Source organism: Gopherus evgoodei, chromosome 1 (genome assembly GCF_007399415.2).
Source record: "Gopherus evgoodei ecotype Sinaloan lineage chromosome 1, rGopEvg1_v1.p, whole genome shotgun sequence".
Classification (NCBI taxonomy): Eukaryota; Metazoa; Chordata; order Testudines; family Testudinidae; genus Gopherus; species Gopherus evgoodei.
In genome coordinates, this window is record NC_044322.1 from 120,245,752 (window position 1) to 120,272,178 (window position 26,427).

The window sequence follows — 26,427 nt, forward strand, 5'->3', positions numbered from 1 at the left end:
ATATCCGCAGGCATGGCCCCCCACAGCTCCCAGTGGTTGCGGTTCACTGTTCCTGGCCAATGGGAGCTGCGGGAAGTGGCAGGCTGCAGGGATTTGCTGGGTGAGAGGGTACATGATGATTCAGCTTCGGCCTGTGTCAGTGTCTGCTTTGCAGTCCCTTCCAAAATATTAATTAGAGTATACCAGTAATAAACACCCACAAGGCATATTTCTGGGACGTGTGACTCCTTTGAGAACAGAAGGTATAAATGCTAAGCAAAGTAAATTAGTTAGATTAGTTCCCCAATTAACATCTGAAGAGGTTCAAGACTGTGAGACAGAAGTCCTCAGAGTAACCTAGACTCTGCTTCGAGGGCACTTTGCGCGTTTCTAGAACCAGAAGGGCTCAAGGTGACCTAGGCCCTCCTTTGGGGGATGTTTGACAGACCAAGTTCCTGAGAGGGAAAAGAAGAGAAGAGAAGACATCTCCATCTAGAATTGGTAGACATACCTGCTTTGTTTGGCAATCAGTATATTGTGTAGAGCTAACATAGTTACTGAGGATTTATGCTTGGGGAGCTGAGGCTTATAGGAAAAGATATGTACTGTGTAACCTTAACCGCTTGTGTGATTCTTCCTCAAATAAATTACTGTGCATGAAGCATATCGGTTTCCGAATTCTCACTGATACCGGTAACATCTGCCCAGCCGTGGGCAGTTAAAAGATCCGTTTCAACAGAAGTCACCCCACCAACCAATATCTCTTCTTCTTCTCTGGACAAAGCCATCATGCCTCCACTACCCACAACAGCTGATGACTTTAAACCATTTTAGGAGCTATTTAAAAGGATTGCTGACTCGCTCGGGATACCCTTGGAGGAAGTTGTAGCATCTCAACACAAGCTGTTGGACACTTTGCAAACATCAACCTCATTGAACATTGCGTTCCCCATAAATGAGGCACTCATGGATCCAGCCAAAACCATCTGGCAGACCACCCAGTGATACTGCCCATTTGTAAGAGAGCGGAGAAGAATTACTAAGTTGCCTCTAATGATCTGGATTTTTTATTTTCACATGCCCTACTGAATTCCTTGGTGGTAGAGACCATAAATGAATGGCGCAGACAACACCATTCCAGAGCCACCCTGTCTGATTAAGACTGGAAATGTTAGACCTCTTTGGATGCAAGGCCTGTTCGTCAGCAACTCTGCAATTCAGAATCGCCAGTTATGATGTAATAATGTGCAAATACACACAAATTATTCTAAAAAGTCTGAGTTTATTGATTGCATCCTTGATGACAAAAAAGAACAATTCAAAGCAGTCATCTTGGAGGGTCCCCTTCTTGCATGGATAGCCTTTCAAGCTTCGTCGGATGTGTCAGACACAGCGGCACAATCCATTGCTACAGCCAGAGTTATGCAACAGGCTTCTTGTCTCCACCTCTCGGTTTTCTGAAAGAAGTACAATCTACTGTTGATCTTCCCTTTTGAGGGCTTGAAATTGTTCTCAGCCAAGACTGATTAATCCCTCCATACCCTAAAAAATTCTAGAACAACTCTTCAGTCTTCAAGCATTTGCACATCTGCACAAAGAAGGAAGCCAGAGAAATACCACTCAGCACAACGAACGGGACTGCACCATATGTCCAACCACAGAAACAATATATCCCATAAAAATGTGGACAGAGGCCTACACAGAGGTAGACCACTCCCATCTCAGCCATCAACATCCCAAAAACCCTCCTCAAAACTGCAATTTTGAGTGTTTGGTCGAGGGTCTGACATACCCGTCCCATTTCCAAGTGCTGAAACCATCAACAGCTGTCCATCCTTTCATAGGCTGGCTGACCCCATTCCACCCAGTATGACAGACCATCACCTTGGAGAAATTGGGTATTAGAAATTATCAACACTGATTACTCAATTCAGTTTACCTCCTTCCCTCCTCGCTGCTCTCCCTCCCTGTCCCTCATCAGGGACCTTTCTCATGAGCACTTTCTATAACAGGAAATGGAATCAGTACCAACACAATATAAAGTGAAGGGCTTTTATTCCCATTACTTCTTAACCAGGAAAAAGACTGGGGATGAAGGCCCATTCTTGACCTAAGGAAACTCAACAAGTTTGTGAAGGTTCAGTGGTTCAGGATGGTCATGCTAGCAATGATAATCCCAGCACTGTAACAGGAGGACTGGTTCTTGGCCCTGGACCTCTAAGATGTATATTTTCATATCACCATACAGCCATCACACAGGAGATTCCTTGGATTTGTTCTGGGACAAGATCACTACCAGTACAAAGTGTCTTTACACTTCCCCGAGTGTTCTCCAAGATTCGGCCATTGGTGGTGGTCCACTTCTGCAAGCAAGGAGCCATGATATTCTCCTTCCTGGACAACTATCTACTCCAAGTCTCCTCCTGGGAAGACACTTTTGAAACTGGCTCTCTTCTCACAACTAGAACTACAAATAAACATGCAAAAATCAATGTTGGTACCTGAACAAAAACTAGAATTCATTGGGGCCCACCTTGATGCACTGGAGCCCAAAGCCTCATTAGCTTGGGTGACAAATCTGTGTAGTAGTAATCTGATTGCCACAAAATAGCCTACAGTTATCAGCCAGGACTTGCCTGCAATTATTAGATCATATGGCAGCAACCACATTTGTTGTAAGGCGTGTCAGGCTACATATGCATTGTCATCAGTGCTGGCTCAGGATGGTATATATTCTGCACAGACACAGCCTGAACAAGTGTCTTACGATGTTACTCTCAGTCAAAAACTCTACACTGGTGGACTCAACCCCACAATGAGTTCCCTTCACACAGCCTCCTCCGTCAATGATACTTACAACAGATGCTTCTCTGTTAGTTTGGGTAGCACACTTGCACAACCACACAATCCCGGTCCAGTGGTCCCCCTTGGAGTAAACATTACACATCAACATACAGGAACTACAAGCAGTCTGCAATGCATGCTCACGCTTTTTACCTCTCATCAGGAACAAGACCATAAGGGTACTGATGGACAACACTGCTTGCATGTTTTATATAAACTATCAAGAGGGAGCAAAATCACCGAAGCACTGAGATGATAGAGCTGTTGCATCTGCCACAACATGAACATATCAGCTACTTATCAACTAGGATGTCAGGACGCCACAGTGGACACACTAAGCAGAAAATTCTCTCAGGAGCATGAGTGGGAAATAAACACCACGGTCCTACAGAATATATTCAGATGCTGTGGTTTCCTGACTATAGATGTTTTTGTTGCATCCCAGAATGCCAAGTGTCCACAGTTTTGCTCAAGAACAGGATTGGGGCCCTGATCTCTGGGCAGTGTTTTCCTCATCAAATAGGATGTGCCTCTGCTGTACGTGTTTTCCCTTAGCTCCCCCTATCTAGGGTGACATACAAGATAAAGACTGAACAATCCAGAGTCATCTTGATAGCTCCCATGTGGCCCAGACAAACTTGGGTCCCTTACCAGTTGAAGATGGCGGTATGCCCTCTTTCACATCTCCTGTCTCAGGATGCAGGTCAGGTTCACCACCCAAACTTGGAGATCCTCCACCTGAAGGCATGGCTCTTCCAGGGTTCCAGGACAATGTCATGATTGTTTGGAAGATGTAAGGGACATACTATTAAACAGAAGAAGGTAGACTACATGTTATACTCTACCTGCACAAATGGAAGAGATTCCACATATGGTGTCAGAATGAGCAAACCATGGCTATTACCTCCCCCTTACCACTGGTACTAGATTACATACTGGAGCTAAAGAAATTGGATCTATCCTCGAGCTCACTTAGAGTACACTTTTCAGCCATCATGGCTTTCCATCACAAAGTTGATGGGTACTCAGTCTGCATCCATCCTATCACTAAATGATTCCTCAGGAGTATTTGTAACCTCTGTCCTGAAATATAAGCCCTTGCCCCACTTAACCTAGTACTACGCTGTCTTACTGGTCCCCCTTTTGAACCCTTGGTGACATGCTCACTTGTGCACCTATCGATGAAGGTGGCTTTTTTCATCACCATCACATCTGCCCAGCGAGTAGGAGAACTAGGGGCTTTCATGGCATACTCCCCATATACAATCTTTTTCAAAGACAAGGTTACTTTAAGACCACATCCTAAATTTCCACCTAAAATGTTTTCCTCATTCCATGTGAACCAACCTGTCTACTGTCCATCATTCTTCCCTAAACCCTCATGAGAACAAACGAGGCAATGGTTCATACTCCTAGATGTTAGACATGTATTAGCATTCTATCTTGAAAGGACAAAAACCTTCAGAAATTCACCAAAGCTATTCCTTTCTGTTATGGGAAGATTGAAGGATCTGCCATATCCAAGAAGAGGCTCTCAAAATGGATTTCTGGGTGCATTCACCTTTGCTACCACCAACATGATCTGCAACCCACCCACCCCGCAGACAATGGCACACTCCACCAGATTGTTCTCCAATTCGATAGCCTTCATAAACAATGTACCCATCATGGACTCCGTAAAGCAGCCACCAGAGCATCAGAACACACGTTCATGGAGCACTTCCCAATTGAACAAGTCGACTTCAAATGCTCTGTTAGTACTCTCTTATCCTCATTTACAAAGCCCCTTCCTTCCACCAAGAGATACTACTGTATAGTCACTAAAGTGGACCATCCACAGGGATAGCATTCGAAGAAGAGAGGGTTACTCACCTTGTGCAGTAACTGAGGTTCTTGAAGGTGGGTGTCCCTTTGGGTGCTCCACTATTCACCCTCCTCCCCTCTACTTCAGAGTTTAGAGATGGACTCTGTGGTTGAGAAGGAACTGAGGGCGGTTTGGTTGCACAGCACTGTGTAACTGCCAGGAGTGGCGTGAAACTGGGAGAGAGCATGTGCGGCCCAAATGGGCATTGCTAATGAAAGTCTCCGATCGCAGGCATAGGAACTCGGATTCACCTAAAGTGGAGCACCCATAGGGACACCCATTTTGAAGAACCCTCAGTTGCTGCACATGGTGAGTAACCCTCTCTTCCAGACCCTTGATATTTAAGTTATGCTTGTTTGTACAGCCACTGAATACTGAATTAGTGCAAATTTTACTACTTTACCACTTCCATCAATTTTCTGACCAGCTGACACTCAACATGTAATTTACACCATGTCACTGCTTTATCATGAATTAGCTCCTGAAATTGCTAGAAAGAGCTGATGGTCTATTTTTAGCAGTTTAACAGTATTTTGTGTATACCCCTCTCTCTCTCATTTGGGTTTTTAGGTTGGAAGTTCCACAAATACACTCAAAGCACTTCAAATTGCACTTGCTGATAGTGACACTCAAGCCATTTATCTTCTGACTGATGGGAGACCTGACCAGGTATTTGTGAAACAAGAAAACAGAGATGGGGTAGTGTGATGATATGGTGGTAGTGGTAGGATGCCAAAGCACAGCTATAGAAATGAATGAAATATCCAGGAGGCTCAATCTTATGTGGTTATCTGTTTCAAAGTTGATGAATTCTATCTCTAAACTAGTGGTAGTGGGGGTTATGGGTTTATATCCTGAACTCTTACAGCAACCCTGTTTTAGCTGATGGATGGCACTTAATTTAATTCTAGAGGAATCTTTTTTAACCAGCTGGTGGTTGGCTCAAAAGCTGAAGGGATATCTTAAAATCTAAGATTAAATAGTAAAACTTGTGTATAAGGTAATATTAAGAGAGAAATTCTCATGAATTAAAAAAAATGCAGAAAAATTGAAAATCCAACAGTATATTTGGATTTAAAGATTCTCCTGCAGTGTTGCAACTGAAACATTGCTGTCTTGTGCACTGTATGAGAACAAGAAAGTGAAAATGACTCGTAGGTAGATAAAGAGATGGCCCTTCAGCTACAATTCTTCGTCCCATCCCCAGATAACACATACAAAGTAGCTATGTAGATCCTCTCCCATGCATTTTCTGGAGGCACATAAGGGCTATTCCATCTCTGGAGAATTGATGTTGTAATAAATATTGTAAGCAGAAAATTAGCTGTTGACTGAAATTTATCTTAGATTTTTTTCAAGTATCTATGCTATCAGAAACTGCTGTTTGTTTTAATGTAAAACATCTCTTATTGATCACATTGGGTCAGATTATCATTTCACAAGTTATATAGTTCTGGAATAACTTCAGACTCTTGGTTTATATAAGGGAAAGTGAGATCCAAATTTGTGCCAATATGTTTATAGCAGATGAAGTTGTGTTATTTTAACACAAAATGGCATGAGGTTTGAGAAGATATAATGTAGCAAACAAAAACTGAAAGGAAAACACCTCTTGTTCACTTATAAGTGCTATACAAGAAACATAACTGAAAATTTAAGTTATAGTACATGGTGAAAACTGGCCAATGTGCTGATAAGGGCATTTTTAAAATAATTCAGTTACCGAGGAAAATTCAGCTCAGTTGCAACATCTGGCATTCAGGAAAGTCTGGATATTACTTAGATTAAAAGCTGAGTTGAATGTTACCTCAAGTGAATTGTTCAAGCTCACATGATAAATCAGTGATTCAGATAGTGTTATAAACCAGAATCCTCTTGGATCTTTAGGAAAAAGTGCAAATATTTTTCTTTGTGCCTTAAGCAGAAGGGTTTGGTCCTATAAGCAACGCCATGGCTAATGAAATTCTGTACAGTGTTTGTTAAATAGTTGTTTATCTGCAGCATATTTAACACTATTTATTATATATTTTTTATTTTTACAGCCACCAAAAACAATTCTGGCCCAAATCCTCCTTCGTCATAAAGTTCCTATTCATACCATATCTTTCAACTGTGATGATACGGAGGCCAATAAATTTTTGCATGAACTGTCAACTGAAACAGGGGGGCGGTTTCATTACTATAATATTTGTGTGACGGATCCTGAAGCTCCAGAGCCTATTGTGGTGAGTATTTCAAACTAAATATGAGAGTATGAATCTTCATGGCATGTTAAGGTACAACGGAGCTTACATATATGCAATTTGATAAGTATGTGACTTATGAAAGAGACTAATCCACTTAATAACAGTCAGGCTAAAGTGATCTTAAAGCACCAGGCCTGCCATTGCTCAGTGATAGAATTTTATTAGGCCAAAACAAACCTAAATCACAAATATAATTTGATGTGTATTTATATGAGTATTGTTAGTTTAAAAACATATAGAAGTCAAATTGTGCCCTGGAAAAAGCAGCTGTGATTCCTGGTGTCTCAGATGTCAGTAGGGTGACCAGATGTCCCAATTTTATAGGGACAGTCCCAATTTTTGGGTCTTTTTCTTATATAGGCTCCTATTACCCCTCACCGCCTATCCCAATTTTTCACATTTGCGTTTTGGTCACCCTAGATGGGAGTTATGCTTACACCTGAACTGAAATTGATCTATGATTTTTTACTTCAGTAATAAATGTCCTGTTAATTAATGTGAGCATATATAGCTAAAGAGAGTTTCATGCCCAACATTTTGACATACAGTTGCCCTTGCGGGGGAGGGTACAGGAGGGAATAAAACCATATCCATAAGCACTAAATTTACAAAACAGCACAGACCTACCAAGTGTAACTAATAAGCTCAGTCTAAAAATCCCCAGTAGTAAATTTCTTCATGGACTTCCAGAAATAATCATTTTTTTAATATTCTTGTTTTGAATTAAAGCATACAGCCAATTAATTAGTTCCCCAAACACAAGGGAAAATGGAATAAGAACTAGCGTAATTAGGAACAAGAGAGTAGTATGAAATTTTGGACATCAGAGACAGTAATTCAAAAAAGCAAGACTAGAAATAGTTTGCAATTCAAAATATTCCATAGGAATAGATGCCCTTCTAGCTCAGCTGATGTGGATTATGTGAATCCAGAATGTGTTGGAAGGATGAAGCTTGTATCATTCACATTCTGTGCTCTTGCACTAGTGGGGAAAATATTAGAGCTATCTTTAGAATTCACTCTCGATCCCATCCCTGGTCCAAAAGAGCCCAAATCTGTTCACCTTCCAGTCATGCTTTGAGGTGCACCTCTTTATCCCAAGTTTTGGAGAAGCAGGGACATGATAAAGATGGGATTTGGGGTGTGCTGGGTATTAGTTTGGTTTCATGTTAATCTCCTGTAGGTTATTTATTTATTTTCTTGTCTTAAAGTTGAGGAAAGCTGCTGGTTTTTATCTTTTTATATTACTGTACATTTAATTAAATCAAAGGCACCTTAAGATCAGGATGAGTGCTTCCCCCTCATGTACATTAGTTAAATATAAACAATAATCAATATTAAGGACTGTCTAATAATACTAATGAGTGGTTAAAAGAATATATGCATAATACAACCATTTTTTACAAAAAAGGCTGTCAATAGAGCTGATGCAAAATATTTCTGAAAAAATGGAACAATGTACTATTATTGTCAGTAAATGATGGGCATGCGACTATAGCAGCACTTTTCTCCAGTAATCATTTAAGGTAGATTGTCCACTGCTTTGTACCTGTTGTAGTTAGTTACCCCTGTGCAAAGTTGGTGTAAAATACTACCATTCTGCACTGGTAATGTTTTTACCTCCAGTTTTCACTCACTCTGCACAGGTGAGATTACAACAGGCACAGCACATTGTGGAATTAGGCCCTTAATATATTAGGGTATTTAGGGCATTAAAAATATTATCAAACATGAACCTGATGTTTAGATGCGGGTGAAAAGTGCCAGGGTGGGTATGAATGGGGTCAAATAAGTACAGGTTTTATACTTTCCCCTGTACCTCTTTTTGTTATCTTGTGGGTGCTGTTATATGGTTTTCCTGACATGTTTAATTCTGATGCAATCTCTTCATTTAAGTTAAAAGCCTTATTTATACTGCTAGTCCTTACTCTCAGTAGTAGGTGGAACACTAGCGTGAGATCAGAATCAGGCCTATTTGATTGATATGCTGCTGTAATTGTTTGAGAAATAAAAAAATGTATCTTTAATGTGTAACAATAAAAGGGAAACCACATCAATTACTGAAGCTTAGCTGTAATATAATACCACCACTAAACACGGACAAGGGAAGCAAAAGGTGTGTAACTAAAAGTTTAGAGCAACAGGGCTATCCATGTGGGTTTTTTTTGGAGTATGTAAAATTTTTTAAGAGATAACTGGGGTTTGTTAGGTAATTGCAGTCTTCTTCTTAAGAAAATTACAAAGCTTACATTGTCTTGCCAAATACACTTTAGTGCTATTTTTTGCCATCAGCTTGCATCTCCTTTGCTAAAGGATATTTCTCTGTGGGAACATGAAATTACTGCCATCGTTATTTTTCCTCCCTCTTAATTTTATGCTAATAGTCAGTCTATGTTTGGTGAGTGACCAAAGCAAACTTTGTTATAGAAATGAGGGAAACTCTTTAAGGAAAAAATCCAAATAATCCAAAATGTCATTCCCTTTTTCTACACCCAAACTTATTTATTGGATTGTTTCTTTTAAGGAATGAAGCATGTTTTAAGCGTAATTATAGTACGACATTTGATTTTTATTTTGGCAGAGTGAAGATATATACCTTTTAAAAAGAGAAATTGAACAGGGAGAAAGAGATCTTGAGAAAGTGCAGACCTTTCACACTGAATGCCTGATGATGAACTGGGATAATGGAGAAAAAGATTGTGAAAATAAGTATGTCCTCAAACTGTCTTTATGCCTCAGAGTGCTCTATAGGTTATGCAAGCTACCTGTTACATTTCTTGTCTTGTCTTCATTTTGCATTTTTCACCTCTGACATTCTCCTTAAGATGTTTTCCTTTTGCAAAGAAAGGTTAAAAAAATCTTTAATTAATAATATTGTAAGAATCATTATGGAAAAAAAAACAAGTCTGGAAGAAAAAGATGATGAAAATGTATTGCTGGGAATTGGAACAAAATGGTGTATGAGCCAAGGTGGCAGCAGTAACAAGAACCAGTTCAGATACTGTGAGTATTCTTCTACCTCCTGGAGACAGTACATGCTTGGAAAAAAAATTTGTCCCCTCAGTTTGATCCCACAGAACGCATTTGTACATTCATTCCATATTGATCCTTATGGTCTTAGTTCAGTTCCCCTCTCCCCCCCCCTCCTCCCAATACCACTACATTCAGTAACAATTTACAAGCTCTTTGAAAGTCTAATTGAACAAAGAGTGAATGTGCATGAAGAATGAATGTCCCTAGAGATGTCCTTTAGGTCACAGTGGATGGAGGCAGATTCTTAGGGCACTGGGGGAAGTTTTCGCTGCTGCTGATTACGCAGTTTCCATTTTATAGAAATTCAGAGATCTTAGATCTTCAGGTATATCAATTGGATACCTTACAAGAGCACTAAATAAACAAAAAGGAGGAAAATATTTCACCTGATGCCCACTTCGCTTGTGGGCATGTGGGCACTTCACAAATACAAAACCAAAAAAATTACATCTCAAAAAAGGATTTCCATAATTAATGAAAACCATCTCCTGCCTCAAAAAAATTATCTGAATACAAGCCAAAGTTCATGATTTATTGTTATAGAGGATGTGCAGAATGATTTAAAATGCATGGAAGGAAGGTCAGCAGGTCAGTATTAAAAATATGTAAATATGTAAAATATGTAAAAAATATGTTTATTTCAAGGCTTGTTGTTGTCATTAACATTAGTAGAGACATTTATATCACTTATTATTTATAGGATGGCTCACTCTCCTCCCTCCATCCTTGGGAATTCAAAGCAGCTTTAATAGAATAGTCTGGCCTCAGTAAAGGATAGACAACTTACATATGTATCAGGGTTTTTTACATGAACCTTTGAAAGTAGAACTAACATTTTTTAACCTATTTGTAAAATCAAGACCTTAGTAAAATAATGTGAATCATTTTGTAGTCTTGCAGAACATTTGAAATCAGTATTTAAGAGCCGCATGCATTTAATCTTAATGTTTGAAAAGTGGTTCCCTACAAATACATTTATACTCCTGAAGGTTATTAACTTGCTTGTTTCTTGTCTTTATCACTCATAAACAGGCATCACAAGCAGACTCTTGCTGCATCCTCTGTAACCACACACATTCAGGAGCTGAACACCTCTTCTACCAGTAAGCCATACTGTGCCTCAGAAAAGCCATTGCTGACTTCACACCAGCGTACAGTAGATGTATGGCAAACTCGTTGTGACAGTCCAGTCAGAAGGAAGACAGCTCTGTATGCAGGTAACTATCTAAAATGAAGCATGCATATTATTCAACAGAATTTATTCATCCACTGTAAAGTGATTCTGTCATCTCTGTTGCAAATAAAACATTTGATTAATTAAACAAAACATTATCTTAAAACTCTAATTTATCTTCCATCGTTTTTGCATTTTGTTCATCTTGGACATTTACCCTAGACTGGTCAGTGTCCAGTCATTTGCACTTTCTGGTACAGTGCTGTGATGGTTATCTTGCACACCCTGCAGGGGAATGCCTAATTTAAATTATTTTGATTAAAATTTTAAAAATACAGTGTAAGCAGTTCAGTTAATAGTAGGCATTTAACTCCTCTCTCTTTTAAATGCAAATAAATGAAACATTGTTTGTGTTACTGTGAAGACCTCGTGTGTGTTTTATTAGCTACAGCATTAATTAAAAAAAACTTGTGTAAATACTGAGAACCAATTAGAGCTGAAGTATTGTTACCTGTGAGGGCTTGTCTAAGACAGTTCATTTAAGAACATGGGATGAAAACCAAAGAAGTGTTATGTTATTGCAGGCAGCCATTTGATTTGTAGGTTAGTTGTCCTTTTCTCTCTTTCTGAATACCTGCAGAGCAAACAAAGACTAGTCTGCTCAGGACCCTGGGCCATCGAGTGAGATCCTGTGAAGAAAGACCAGATGAGAGGATATCTCCTGAAAGAAAGGGTTGTTTGCTCAGAAATAGCCTGAAATCTGCCACTATTTTTAAAGGCAAGTTATAACAACTGGGGGAATTGAAGTCACTTATTCTAATTTGTTTAAATCTGGTGGTAGCACATTTAAGACAGAGCTGAGTTGTTGATGAGCCTGTAAACTGCAGTAAAAAAAATTCTGACGGGGTTTCACTGACCTGGTCAAGGAAGCATTTTCATCAGGATGGTAAATTTGAGATATTAAAATATGATGGATACCGATGGAAAATTGAATCAATTTCACATGTCTGTAAATAGCATTCAATTTAGCATCATCTGCAAGGGAAAGAATGGTCTGGTTTTTTTGGAAAGACCTCAAGATCTTTGCACACTGTCTATACACTGTCACTTTGACAGGGTCATTTTCCATAAAAGTGGTGCAGAATACTGTCATTGAAGACTGCTGAAGACACATCTGAATCACAGTTGTTTTTCTTGAAAAGGGTGCACATCTAGGGCATGTTTATTGTCATCAAAGAAACATGAACATTGTGTATTAGCTTAATGAGATGGCAATGACGCTATGTTATGTTACTATGGCCTGAGTTGAGGAACAAGCTTGGTGAATTTTCCTTCTTGAGTTAAAGGCTATAAATCTAAACAAAGCATAAAATAATTTTGAAATGGGTTTGTCTACATTGGCATTTTTGTTACTAAAACTTATTGTTTGGGGGTGTGAAATGACAAAAGTTGTAGCAACGAAAAGCGCTGGTGTGCAGAGTGCTTCATTGGTGGGAGCCATGCTCCTGGCGATGAAGCTACCGGCCTCTCCTTGGAGGTGATTTTATTTTGCCACCACACAATGCACCTTACAACGACGTGGCTGCAGCAACACAGCCATGCCCTTGTAAGGTGCACAGTGTAGACATCTTACACAGTGTAGACATAGCCTTAGTGCTTATCTACTTTTACATTTTTTGTTTTTATTAGTTCTTGTGAAGTGTGAGTGGTCAGGCACCACGACTGAAACACAAGAGAGATTAATTCTTGTGAATAAATTTAGTAGCTGGAATAAGCATTATTGCACAGCCTTAGTAGCACTTCTATTAGGCTCAGATAGAGCTGATGCTAATTACTTTGTGGGGTGTGTGTGTGTGTGTGTGTGTATAAAACCATTACATGATGCCTTTGTAAATATGTAAATGTTTTTCCACAGAGCTGAATACACAAAAGGGGGCAAAAAGAACATCTAAAGAGTACGTACATGTGTCACACACAAGTGGTGGTGGTTTATATTTCTTTATTTTCCATAACTGCTATATTACCAAATATGTTTCTGTTTAATATTACATCTCACAATCTCTTATTTTTAGTTCTCTAGATACGTCTTCAGCTCATTGGCTAAAGACTCATGGTTTGGTTGCTAGACGACTCACCATAATGGATGCCTTAGCCCCTACAGCTGTTCCTCACAGCACTAAATACATCCCGGTTTTAGACAAACATGTTGTTTCTAAAGTATTTGATGAGGTAAAACTCTTATGCTGTTTCAGGGGAAACTTAAAATTTACCTTTGATTTTATTTTTTTATTATTATTATTTTTTATTATTATTCATCTAGATAAATATTGAATAAGTATGTCCTCAAGTGTCCATAGCAGAATGTGGGTTATTCACAGTAAATGTACTATATACATTTGGAAATATTTATTCACAACAAATAATGATAAAATAAAATTATTAATTATATTTCCTGCAGGTGACAAGAGAATAGAGCTTAATGCTGTTTGCATTTCTTGCCTATATACCAGTTGGTGACAACATGGAGCCACCAGGTGTTCAAAAATTGTTTATGGGCCTTATTCATTAATGGTATTAGTTAAATCATTGGAGTTTTGAATTTTGGGCTCAGTTAGTCAGCTAGTAAACTGGTTACGCTTTCCTGGATCACTGAGTTCTCAGAGCTACACATGTTCTCTAGAGTGTTTTTAGAAAAGAACAGACTGAAATGATCTAGGATCCCATCTTGATAGATGCTGAGTGCCTCTTGTGAGGTTCTATGTGTTAACAATTTCCACTGAATTACTTGTCTTGAAATGTGAACCTCTGCCCTCCCCAAAGGGCAATCCATTTTGTGGAAGGTTACCCCTGGAGGAATTCTTAAATTGGTGTATTCTCTCTATACATGCTGAGAATTTGTTGTAGTTCATTCTAAATAATAAATGTTTTACAAAAACAACACAGCAGTGGAAAAGCTGGAGAGCATGAGCTTAAATTGAATAATGAGGAGGTAAAGGCTTTGTGAATGGGATATGCTGTAAACCTGGGTGAAATATTCATAAAAAAATGTGAACCTACATGCAATTTAAGATTTTTTAAATTTCAGTTTTAAATTCCAACTTGAGTGCATTTTTAAGGGAATTTTTGCTGTGACATTCAGATTTTTAAAGAAAAAATAGGCTCACTATTTTAGTGAAAATAGCCAAAAAAAAAAAAATCAAGCTTGTTTCTGATCTATAAAAAAGGGGGAGAGACATTTTTTAAAAGAAAGATGTCTTTTTGCCTCAAAAACTTACATAAATGTATACATTTTTATATTTCATATGTGAAAATAGCCTTTTTGCCAAAACCAGATAAAGTAAAACTTATGTGAACCTGCGGAAAACAGTGAATTTCGGTATGAAATGTCACATAACAGAAACAGGGAATTTGACAAAACTCTTATGGGCTATATCTTGGCAATTGTCACCGCTCCCTATGCCCGGGGCCGGCTCTAGGTTTTTTGCTGCCCCAAGCAAAAAAAATTTTGGCTGCCCCTTCCCCCGGGCTTTTTTTTTTTTGGCTTTTACACGTTTGCACTTTGCAGTTTTGATTTGACTGTTTAAAATTAAAAAAAAAAATGAAGACAGAGAATTTGTAGTTAGTGAAATAAAATAATTTCCTACAAGTAAAAAGAACAGGAGTACTTGTGGCACCTTAGAGATTAACAAAGTTATTTCAGCATAAGCTTTCGTGGGCTACAGCCCACTTCATCAGATGAGCTGTAGCCCAGGAAAGCTTATGCCGAAATAAATGTGTTAGTCTCTAAGGTGCCACAAGGACTCCTGTTCTTTTTACAGATACAGACTAACATGGCTGCTACTCTGAAACCTTTCCTACTAGTGTAATTTTAACATTTAATTTTAACAAAACCCTCCTGCCTGGCCCAACTCTTACCTTGCTGTGGATCTGGCCTGAGGTGGATTCATCTCCCAACACCACCGCTCCTAGGGCCTGGGGTTGGGGCTGCTGCTGGATCCCAGCCCTGCTCATCCTTCATCTTTGCCTTGGCCCTGGCACAAGCTGGGCTCAGCCCAGGCTTCCGCTCTGCTTCCCTCTTCCCTCCCCTGCCAGGAGGCGGCGCAGAGGGGAGGAGGAGAACGCAGCGGTGGGGACAAGCTGAGTAGGAGCGGCCTGCCTGGGCACCATGTTCCCACCTATCCTCTACAGCCGGAGCAGGGCTCTGCTATCGGCTCCCACCTGGGGGGTAAGGGTGGCCGCTGACTGCAGGAGAGCGGCGGGGACAAGCCAAGGAGGAGTGGCCCATCCTCTGTAGCTGGGGAAGGGCCGCGCTACCGGCTCCCACCGCTCTTCTGCGGTCAGCAGCCAACCCCGGCTGCAGAGGATGGGCCACTCCTCAGCTTGTTCGCGCCACTCTCCCTTGGTCAGCGGCCACCCCCCAGGCGGGAGCCGGTAGTGCGGCCCTGCCCCGGCTGCAGAGGACGTGCCACTCACTCCTCCTCGGCTTGTCCCTGCCACTGCAAGCCAAGGAGCTGCCCATCCTCTGCAGTCAGGTAGGGCCGCGCTACTGGCTCCTGCTCTTCCGCGGTCAGCAGCCACCCCCACCTCCACCCCCAAGCCGAGCCGGTAGTGTGGCCCTGCCCTGGCTGCAGAGGTTGGGCTGCTCCTCGGCTTGCAGCGGTGGGGACAAGCCGAGGAGCGGCCTGTCCTCTGCAGCCGGGCAGGACCACGCTACTGGCTCCTGCCTGAGCGGTCGGGGGTGGCAGCTGCCTGCGGGAGAGCATCGGGGACAGGTTCTCCACTTAGCTAGCTCCCTGCCCTGCCGCACTCGGTGGCAGAACAACAAGCCTGCGGAAGAGCAGCTGGGACAGGTTCTCCACTTAGCTAGCTCCCTGCCCTGCTGCACTCGGCGGCAGAACAACAAGCTGGTTACCGCCCCCTGGAGTGGTCAGAATCCAGCCAGATCACCGCTTCTGGTATGAGCTGGGGCCCCAGTATTATGCCACCCCATATATTTTGCCGCCATAGGCACCTGCTTGTTTAGCTAGTGCCTAGAGCCGTCCCTGCCTATGCCCTTTCCTGGAGAGCCCTACCAACTGTTCTCTTCAGGTCTCCCCATGGAGAGTTCCCAAGCACTCCCTGCATCTTTCTAGGATAGTCTTGAAAATTTGTTATAACTGTTGCTTTAAAGAGGCACCTTGTAAAAACTAAAAGCCTTCTAGAATAGTTTGAGCCACCTCTGCAAATGGTATTTTAGAGAACTATTTTATCTAGATATTATTGGGCCAAATTCATCCACAGGGATGAATGTAGGCCATTATATTTGAAATGAATATAATGGTATAGCTGTTAGCAAACAATGCAATATTTGTAGGCTTTTTGGATTCGGGGACATAATTACAGATAGAGATGGGCACATTTTTTTTCTTACGAGAAAAAATAGTTTATTTGCTGAAAAATGCAGTTTTGGTCAACGCAAAATTATTCGTGAATCTGACCTGATAGTTTTGTTTGGGGGAAAGTTTTTCAGGGTCAGTTTGAGAGAAATAAGAGTGAATTTATTCCACTTTGTATAAATACTGTGATGGGGCAAGGCCAGATGGCTACAGTAAAGTACTGAAGAACAGGTATGTTAGCCCCAGGCTAAACAAATCCCTAGTACCATGGTAACCAAGTGGCAGTTGCTCCAGGTTAATCAAGGCACCTGGGACCAATTAAGCTCTTTCTAGAAGGCAGTGGAGATAGCGACATTGATTAGAACATCTGCAGCCAATCAAGGCAGACTAATCAGGGCACCTGGGTTTAAAAAGGAGCTCACTCCAGTCAGGCAGGGAGGAGCCAGAGGAGAGGAAGCATGTGTGAGGAGCTGGGAGCAAGAGGCGCAAGGAGCTGAGACTGAGGCCATGTCTACATCTAAAATTTTGCAGCGCTGGTTGTTACAGCTGTATTAGTACAGCTGTATAGGGCCAGCGCTGCAGAGTGGCCACACTTACAGCAACCAGCGCTGCAAGTGGTGTTAGATGTGGCCACACTGCAGCGCTGTTGGGCGGCTTCAAGGGGGGTTCCGGGAACGCGAGAGCAAACCGGGAAAGGAGACCAGCTTCGCCGCGGTTTGCTCTCGCGTTCCCGGAGCCACCCAGCAAACCGCAGGGAAGGAGACCTGCTTGCTCGGGGTTCCGGCAACGAGAGAGCAAACCGGGAAAGGAGACCAGCTTCGCCGCGGTTTGCTCTCGCGTTCCCGGAGCCACCCAGCAAACCGCAGGGAAGGAGACCTGCTTGCTCGGGGTTCCGGCAACGAGAGAGCAAACCGGGAAAGGAGACCAGCTTCGCCGCGGTTTGCTCTCGCGTTCCCGGAGCCACCCAGCAAACCGCAGGGAAGGAGACCTGCTTGCTCGGGGTTCCGGCAACGAGAGAGTAAACCGGGAAAGGAGACCAGCTTCGCCGCGGTTTGCTCTCGCGTTCCCGGAGCCACCCAGCAAACCGCAGGGAAGGAGACCTGCTTGCTCGGGGTTCCGGCAACGAGAGAGCAAACCGGGAAAGGAGACCAGCTTCGCCGCGGTTTGCTCTCGTGTTCCCGGAGCCACCCAGCAAACCGCAGGGAAGGAGACCTGCTTGCTCGGGGTTCCGGCAACGAGAGAGCAAACCGGGAAAGGAGACCAGCTTCGCCGCGGTTTGCTCTCGCGTTCCCGGAGCCACCCAGCAAACCGCAGGGAAGGAGACCTGCTTGCTTGGGGTTCCGGCAACGAGAGAGCAAACCGGGAAAGGAGACCAGCTTGATTACCGGAGGCTTCCTCCTTCCACGGAGGTCAAGAAAAGCGCTGGTAAGTGTCTACATTGGATTACCAGCGCGCGCTGGATCCTCTACACCCGAGACAAAACGGGAGTACGGCCAGCGCTGCAAACAGGGAGTTGCAGCGCTGGTGGTGCCCTGCAGATGTGTACACCTTCAAAGTTGCAGCGCTGTAACTCCCTCACCAGCGCTGCAACTTTCTGATGTAGACAAGCCCTGAGAGGGTGTGCTACTGGAGGATTGAGGAATTATCAGACAATGAAGCATTATCAGACACCAGGAGGAAGGTCCTGTGGTGAGGATAAAGAAGCTGTTTGGAGGAGGCCATGGGGAAGTAGCCCAGGGAGTTGTAGCCGTCATGCAGCTGTTACAGGAGGCACTATAGACAGCTGCAATCCACAGGGCCCTGGTCTGGAACCCGGAGTAGAGGGTGAACCCGGGTTCCCCCCAAACCTTGCAACTCCTGATCAGACACAGGAGGAGTTGACCCAGACTGTGGGTTCCACCAGAGGGGAAGATCAGTGAGATGAGCAAATCCGCCTGTCAGGGTCTGTTTCCCACTTTGAACTTTAGTGTCCAGAAAGTGGGGACCTGCCTGTTTCCTTCTAAGCTTAATTCCTAGCTTAGATCTTATCACGCTGCCACCAACCCAAAATATACTGTTTGGGTACACTCCCTGTTCCCCAAAACCTTCCCTGGGGAACCCAAGACCTAAACTCCCTGGGTCTTAAAACAAAGGGAAATAAACCATTCCCCCTTCATTTCTTCCTCCCAGATTTTCCCCTCCTTGGGTTACACTGGGAGATCACTATGATTCAAATTCCTTGAATCTTAAAACAGAGAGGAAATTCACCTCCCCCCCCTTCTCTCCCCCTCTCAGATTCTCCCTGAGAGAGAGACAGTGATCCTAACACAGAGAGAAATTAACCTTTCCCTCCCCCTTCTCTCCTTTCCCCCCACCAATCCCTGGTGAGTCTAGACCCCGTCCCCTGGGGTCTCACACAAGAATAAAAAAAAAATCAATCAGGTTCTTAAAAGAAAAGCTTTTAATTAAAGAAAGAAAAAAGTAAAAATTATCTCTGTAAAATCAAGATGGAATATGTTACAGGGTCTTTCAGCTTCACCTAGACCAGAAGGACCAGCTTAAGTATACAAGTATACAAGTTACAGCAAATAGAGTTAAAATCCTTCCAGCAAAATACACATTTGCAATAAAGAAAACAAACAAATGCCTAATCCGCCTGCTATCTAGTACTTACAGTATTGAATAGAAGAGACTTTCTCAGAAAGATTGGAGAGCCTGTATACACATCTGGTCCCTCTCAGACCCCAGAGAGACCAGAGAACAAAGAAAACAGCACAAAACAAAGACTTCCCTCCACCCAGATTTGAAAGTATCTTGTCTCCCGATTGGTACTTTGGTCAGGTGTCAGCCAGATTCACTGAGCTTGTTAACCTTTTACAGGTAAAAGAGACATTAACCCTTAACTATTTGTTTATGACACCGCCAATAAGTGCAGGACCCACCAAGGTAAAGGAGGAACTTTGTCACAACTGGTGTCTGGGGTGGGATTTTTGGTGTGCACAGTGCAGCGGAAGAAGGAGGGTGATATAAAAAAAAAGAGAGAGGGTTAATTTTTTTTTGTCACCACAATGGATGACGTAGTGCAGGCACTGATAGAAACCACTGTGTGCAGGCAGCTGCCCAGCAAGAAGCAGTGTGGCGGCAGCAAGAGACTAACCGCCTGCTGATGGACCAAGCTGCTCAAGACCAAGCTATGTTGCGGGAACTGATAAACCAGGTAAAGACCATTACAGAGCTGAACCGTGGCTATGATGGGAAGCGGCTCATACGGGCTAGCCATTGGCTGCAGAAAATGACACGGGAGGACGATGTAGAGTCATACCTTCTGGCCTTTGAGAGGACAGCCCTATGGGAGGCCTGGCCTCGAGATCAGTGGTCTGGCATCCTTGCCCCATTCCTGTGTGGGGAGGCCCAGAAGGCCTACCATGATCTGCCTGAAGAGGCTGCAGCAGACTACTCCCAGCTGAAGGCAGAGATCCTGGTCAGATCTGGAGTAATGACCGCAGTGCGGGCCCAGTGGTATCATGAGTGGAGGTACCAGGAAGACAAAACCCCGCGGTCCTAATTATATGACCTCATCCATCTCGCACGAAAGTGGTTGCAAACAGAGTCCCGGAGTCCGAAAGAAATACTAGAGGTTCTGGTCATTGACCGGTACATGAGGGCAATGCCACCAGATCTCCACAAATGGCTAGGCCAGAACGATCCGTCCACCTATGACAAGATGATCATGCTGGTAGAAGGATGCATGACAGCCAGGGAATTGACCCAACCACCCAAGGAAAGCCCCTTTTGTAGCAAACATCCAACCCCAGCCCTGGAAGGTGGGACAGCCAAACCCGTTAGGAGTCCTAGGTGGAGGAAGAGGGGGGCTGAAAACCAGCAGAGACTCCAAAAGGAAGGGATTGGCCTGAGTGGGGGGAACCCTGGGACTAAACCCCCTAGCCCATATGACAGGAGAATAATTAGAAACAATTACAGATGTTATGCATGTGAGGAGTGGGGACACATAGCAGCACAGTGTCCCAGCACCGAGGAGCCTATGCAATGCAACTTGGGGGACTGGGAGGTCCCATGCGCCCTTATCCATCTTGCGGGCATTGCATTAGCCCCACATAACTACACCAGGCCGGTGAAGATAAATAGAGCAGAGACTACAGCACTTGTGGACTCGGGGAGTGCTTTCACCCTTATATTGGGTAAGCTGGTAAAAAGTAGCCAGCTGCTGCAAGCCAAATGTGTAGCAGTGATGTATGTGCATGGGGCCATGAGCCATTACTCCACCATCCCAGTGGAGATAGAGGTTCAGGGGAACCTCATTAAGGTGACAGTGGGCACAGTTCCTAAACTCCCATATCCTGTAGTTATTGGGAGGGACTATCCAGGGTTTGATAAGTTACTCCCTCCAGAGAGGCTGGAGGGAGGTGGAGACCCTGTTGGCAGTGACTCATCATTGGGGGAATGTCAGCCCCCAATGTTTTCTGAGTTTTCTCAGGTTCTATTCTCAGCCCCCCAAAAGGCCCGGAAGACAAAAAAAGAAAGGAAGGCCACGAAAGCTTTGGGAACCCGAATCCTGACCCAGGGCCAGAAGACCGCGCTAGTAGGCAGATGGACACGAGAAACTAACAACATGGAAGGTGAGCTGGAGGCTGGGCCCAGCTGTGATGGCGACGAGCCATTGGAAGAAGTAGAAGCAGGCCCCCGGGAGCTCAGGCAGGTTAGTCTTGGGAGAGAGACTGTCGGACGGGATCAGGCAGAGGACCCTAGATATGATAACGTCAGGAAAGAGGTGGCTGAGGAGGACGGGGTTCCAGTGGAGGGGAAGGTCCGGGATCCAGGACCCTATTTTATAGTGAAGAAAGATCTCCTGTACTGTGTGGTGCAAATGCAGGAGCAGAAGATACATCAACTTCTGGTGCCACGAAAACATCAAAAAGCCATATTGAGCCTCGCCCACAGTCACCTGTTTGGAGGACACGTAGGGGTAGAGAAAACCCAGGCCAGGATCCTGCGGAGGTTCTTCTGGCCAGGAGTACATGAAGATGTCAGGCGATACTGCACCTCTTGTCCAGAGTGTCAGCTACATAGCCCTCGCCCATACTTATGGGCCCCTTTGATACCTCTTCCAATAATAGAGGTACCATTTGAACGCATAGCCATGGATCTGATCGGGCCCCTAGAGAAGACAGCTTGGGGCCACCAACATGTGCTGGTTGTATTAGACTGTGCAACCCAATACCCGGAAGCCATCCGCCTACGCAACACAGCTTCCAAGACAATAGCTAAGGAGCTAGTACAGATCTTTTCCCGGATTGGACTACCCAAGGAGATACTGACTGATCAAGGGACACCTTTCATGTCCAAGTTGATGAAAGATCTCTGTTCATTGCTCCATGTACAAGCCCTACGGACCTCTGCATACCACCCACAAACAGACGGTCTTGTAGAAAGGTTCAATAGGACCCTCAAGGCCATGATCAGGAAAGTGGTGAGCCAGGATGGGAAAGACTGGGATACCCTATTACCTTACCTCATGTTCACCATCCGGGAAGTTCCACAAGCCTCCACAGGTTTCTCTCCATTCGAGCTACTATATGAGCGCCACCCCCAAGGCATATTGGATATAGCCAGAGAAGCCTGGGAAGAGGAGTCAAATCCCGGAAAGAACATAGTCGAGCATGTACTACAGTTGAGGGATCGGATAGGCCGAGTTACACCCATTGTACAGAAACACTTGGAGAAAGCCCAGGAGACCCAACGGACCCATTATAACCACCAAGCAAAGCTTCGATGGTTCCAACCAGGGGATCGAGTAATGATCCTGGTGCCCACAGCAGAAAGCAAGCTGTTGGCCCAGTGGCAGGGACCTTATGAAGTGATTGAAGCCATGGGAGAGGTAAACTATAAGGTGCGGCAGCCCGGCCGCAGGAAACTGGAGCAAATTTACCACATGAATCTTCTAGAACCTTGGCATGATCAAGAGGCATGCTTAGTCACCCAGGAGACCCTTCCCCAGGAAGATAACTTACATGAGCAAGTGAAGATATCACCCGACTTGACGCCAATCCAAAAAATCGAGGCAGCCGACATGATTAATCGCAACCGAGATGTGTTCTCTACAAAACCAGGGCGGACGACTGAGACCTATCACCATATCCGCACGATCCCAGGAGCCAAGGTAACACTGAGACCCTATCGAATCCCAGCAGCCAAAAGAGAAGAAATCAAGGCCGAAGTAAAGAAAATGTTTAGAATTAGGCATTATTGAAGAATCCTACAGTCAGTGGTGTAGTCCAATCGTTCTAGTGCCCAAACCTGATGGTACCACGAGATTCTGTAATGACTTTCGCCGACTGAATGAAGTACCCCAATTCGATGCATATCCCATACCACGCATTGACAAACTGGTTGACCAACTGGGTAGTGCCCGATTCTTGACTACACTGGATCTGACAAAAGGGTATTGGCAGATTCCCCTGACTTCAAAGAAGCTAAAGAAAAGACAGCATTCTCCACCCCAGATGGGCTGTTCCAGTACACTGTCCTCCCTTTTGGGTTACATGGGGCCCCAGCCACATTCCAGCGCCTCATGGATAAGCTGCTGCGCCCCCATACTAGTTATGCAGCTGCATACCTAGATGATGTCATCATCCATACGCCAGACTGGGGAACCCACTTGGAGAAAGTTGAGGCAGTACTACGCACCTTAAGGCGGGCTGGCCTCACTGCTAATCCTGCTAAATGTGCCATAAGACTAGCAGAGGCTAGGTACCTGGGATATATTGTAGGAAGGGGTATAGTGAAGCTCCAAACTAATAAGCTAGAGGCGATTCAAAACTGGCCCCGGCCGACCTGAAAGAAGCAGGTCCGTGCATTCCTAGGTGTGGTAGGCTACTACCGACATTTTATTCCCCACTGCGCCAGTAGAGCAAGTCCTCTAATGGACTTGGTGAAGGCCCGAGCTCCAGACATGGTGAAGTGGACCGATACAGCAGAGGGGGCATTTTTAGACCTCCGGACAGCCCTCTGTAATGACCCCATACTCATAGCCCTGGACTTTACCAAGGAATTTATTTTACAGACAGATGCTTCTGAGGTGAGGTTGGGGGCAGTTCTGTCACAAATGATTGGAGAAGAAGAACACCAGATCCTCTACCTAAGCAGAAAGCTGCTCCCAAGAGAACAGAAGTATGCAGTAGTCGAGAGAGAATGCCTTGCTGTCAAATGGGCCATGGAGACACTGTGTTATTACCTCTCAGGCTGGTGATTTACTCTTGTGACGGACAATGCACCCCTCCAGTGGATGCAGATAAATAAGGAAAAGAATGCAAGGGTCACCAGGTGGTTCTTATCCCTCCAACCATTCCAGTTCCGCATATGGCACAGGACTGGATGCCACCACGGCAACGCTGATGATCTTTCACGAGCACACCGCCTGGCGTCCCAAGTTGCCCAACCCTGTGGTGTTGAGCAGAGGGGGGTGGGATATGTGATGGGGCAAGGCCAGATGGCTACTGTAAAATACTGAGGAACAGGTATGTTAGCCCCAGGCTAAACAAATCCCTAGTACCATGGTAACCAAATGGCAGTTGCTGCAGGTTAATCAAGGCACCTGGGACCAATTAAGCTCTTTCTAGAAGGCAGTGGAGATAGCGACATTGATTAGAACATCTGCAGCCAATCAAGGCAGGCTAATCAGGGCACCTGGGTTTAAAAAGGAGCTCACTCCAGTCAGGCGGGGAGGAGCCAGAGGAGAGGAAGCGCGTGTGAGGAGCTGGGAGCAAGAGGCGCAAGGAGCTGAGACTGAGAGGGTATGCTACTGGAGGATTGAGGAATTATCAGACAATGAAGCATTATCAGACACCAGGAGGAAGGTCCTGTGGTGAGGATAAAGAAGCTGTTTGGAGGAGGCCATGGGGAAGTAGCCCAGGGAGTTGTAGCCATCATGCAGCTGTTACGGGAGGCACTATGGACAGCTGCTATCCACAGGGCCCTGGTCTGGAACCCGGAGTAGAGGGTGAGCCCAGGTTCCCCCCAAACCTTGCAACTCCTGATCAGACACAGGAGGAGTTGACCCATACTGTGGGTTCCACCAGAGGGGAAGATCAGTGAGGTGAGCAAATCCACCAATAAGCGCAGGACCCACCAAGGTAAAGGAGGAACTTTGTCACAATCTTTAAAGTGAGAGTGACTCTATAGCTGGTGATTAAAGCAGTCACTTGGGGAGAGAGGGGTAAGAGATGTGGATTCAAACTCCTCCTTTTAGTCAGGCAGAGGGAAGATTTGAATCCACATCTCCTAGGTCAGTGCCTTAATCACGAGGCTATAGAGTCACTCACACTTTGGCCCACTGAATATTTAAGTAGTTAAATAAAGTGGAACAGCTTCAACAGGAGAAATTGAGAGCAACCCACCCAGAGTAGCCTATAACCTGTCGATATATGCTTACCTGGCAGGGCTGTGATTTGAATTCAAGTCCTTGCTCCAGAGTGGGGATTTGACACTGGGTCTCCCACATACCAATTTCTTAACCACTGAGCTAAAGGTTATAAAGGGAAACACACATACCTGATCTGAAACAGACTTTTCCAAGTGCTGACAAATTCCAAACCTTTTTGGAAATGAACTGATTTTCTCTGATCTTTCAGTTTGCTGGCTGAATCAAAAAATCAGTTATTTGCCTGCTCTCGTTAGAAGCAGTTATAAATTAACACTCCTGTCCTGCCAACTATTTTTATAGAGAACTTGCCCACAGATTTCATTAAGACATCTAATGAATAGCTCAATGGTAGGTTATGGCCCAAAATGTTGGAGCCTGCATTATTGCAGGTCACGAATATGCTATATGTCAAGGAAGGAAAGGAACTGGAACTACTACTAAGTGGAGTCAACTTACCTTTATCAGCCCTGGAACTCAATCTCCTTTGGAATCCATGCCAACACTTGAAGGAAAAATTGAGAATAGGTGTGACTTTAATTATAAATAGGGCCCTATGAAATTCACGGCTTTGAAAAATGCATCACGGACCATGAAATCTGATCTCCCCATGAAATTTGGCTATTGTAGAGGAGGGTCAGCTCCAGCTCCTGGTCTTGGCTAGGCTGGGGAGGGATGGGACTTCTTATTCCCCTGCAGGGGCAGCTCCCAAGGCCAGGTCAGACTCACCACTGGGAACCTCCCCTGGCTGCAGGAAGCTCCGTGACTGCTGGCTTGGAAGCCAAGCTCTGAAGGCTGCTCTGAGGTAAGAGTGGCAATCCCGTGACCCTCCTCCCTCTCTTTTGGGTCGGGACCTCCACGGTTACAACACTGTGAAATTTCAAATGGCAACATCTGAAACCACTAAATTGGCTATTTAATAAATCCTATAATTGTGAAGTTGACCAAAATGGACCGTGAATTTGGTAGGACTCTAATTATAAAGCTTGAGCAGGAATTATGAAGTTGCATTAAGAATCTTGGTTGCTCCTATACTTGAAAAGGCTCCATTCAGAATCATAAATTCATAAATACATACACAATTGTTGGTATTCTTTCTCCTCAGATCTTGGTTTTGTTGGAGGTAAAATGCTCCTTTGGTTTCTTAGAGGACATTATTTTTATTTTCATCCTCTACAAACATTAATGCACTAGCATCAGATTTATTGTTTTGGAAATAGAGAAGCAAGCAAAAAGGTTGCCATGGCAATTCTTCATTAACATCATGCTCGTGTGCTCTTTCATTTTTGTGTGCCCTGGCAGTTTCACCTGAGTTATTTCAAAGAGATTAATTCATTACACAATGCATCAGTTTCATATCCAGAATAAAAGGTGTTCTAGTAGTTCTGGAGGAATACTTCTCTGTAGATTCTTTTATGTATCTGCTTTGCAGATTGTGGTGTATTTAATAAGTTTAATGCCATAATAACGCGTGTATTTTTGCTTTCCCTTCAAGT

At 44.0% G+C, this 26,427-nt stretch overlaps 1 protein-coding gene across 1 annotated transcript in view; it reads left to right on the forward strand.

The window, feature by feature from the left end:
* The window catches only part of VWA3B (von Willebrand factor A domain containing 3B), a 165,626-nt gene that overhangs the window by 48,503 nt on the left and 90,696 nt on the right, over nucleotides 1–26,427 (forward strand). The window contains exons 14-20 of the mRNA XM_030570944.1: nucleotides 5,258–5,356; nucleotides 6,730–6,912; nucleotides 9,515–9,642; nucleotides 10,999–11,183; nucleotides 11,781–11,918; nucleotides 13,056–13,095; nucleotides 13,213–13,369. Coding sequence (XP_030426804.1) covers nucleotides 5,258–5,356; nucleotides 6,730–6,912; nucleotides 9,515–9,642; nucleotides 10,999–11,183; nucleotides 11,781–11,918; nucleotides 13,056–13,095; nucleotides 13,213–13,369 — 930 coding nt within the window. The remainder of the gene's footprint in view (nucleotides 1–5,257; nucleotides 5,357–6,729; nucleotides 6,913–9,514; nucleotides 9,643–10,998; nucleotides 11,184–11,780; nucleotides 11,919–13,055; nucleotides 13,096–13,212; nucleotides 13,370–26,427) is intronic.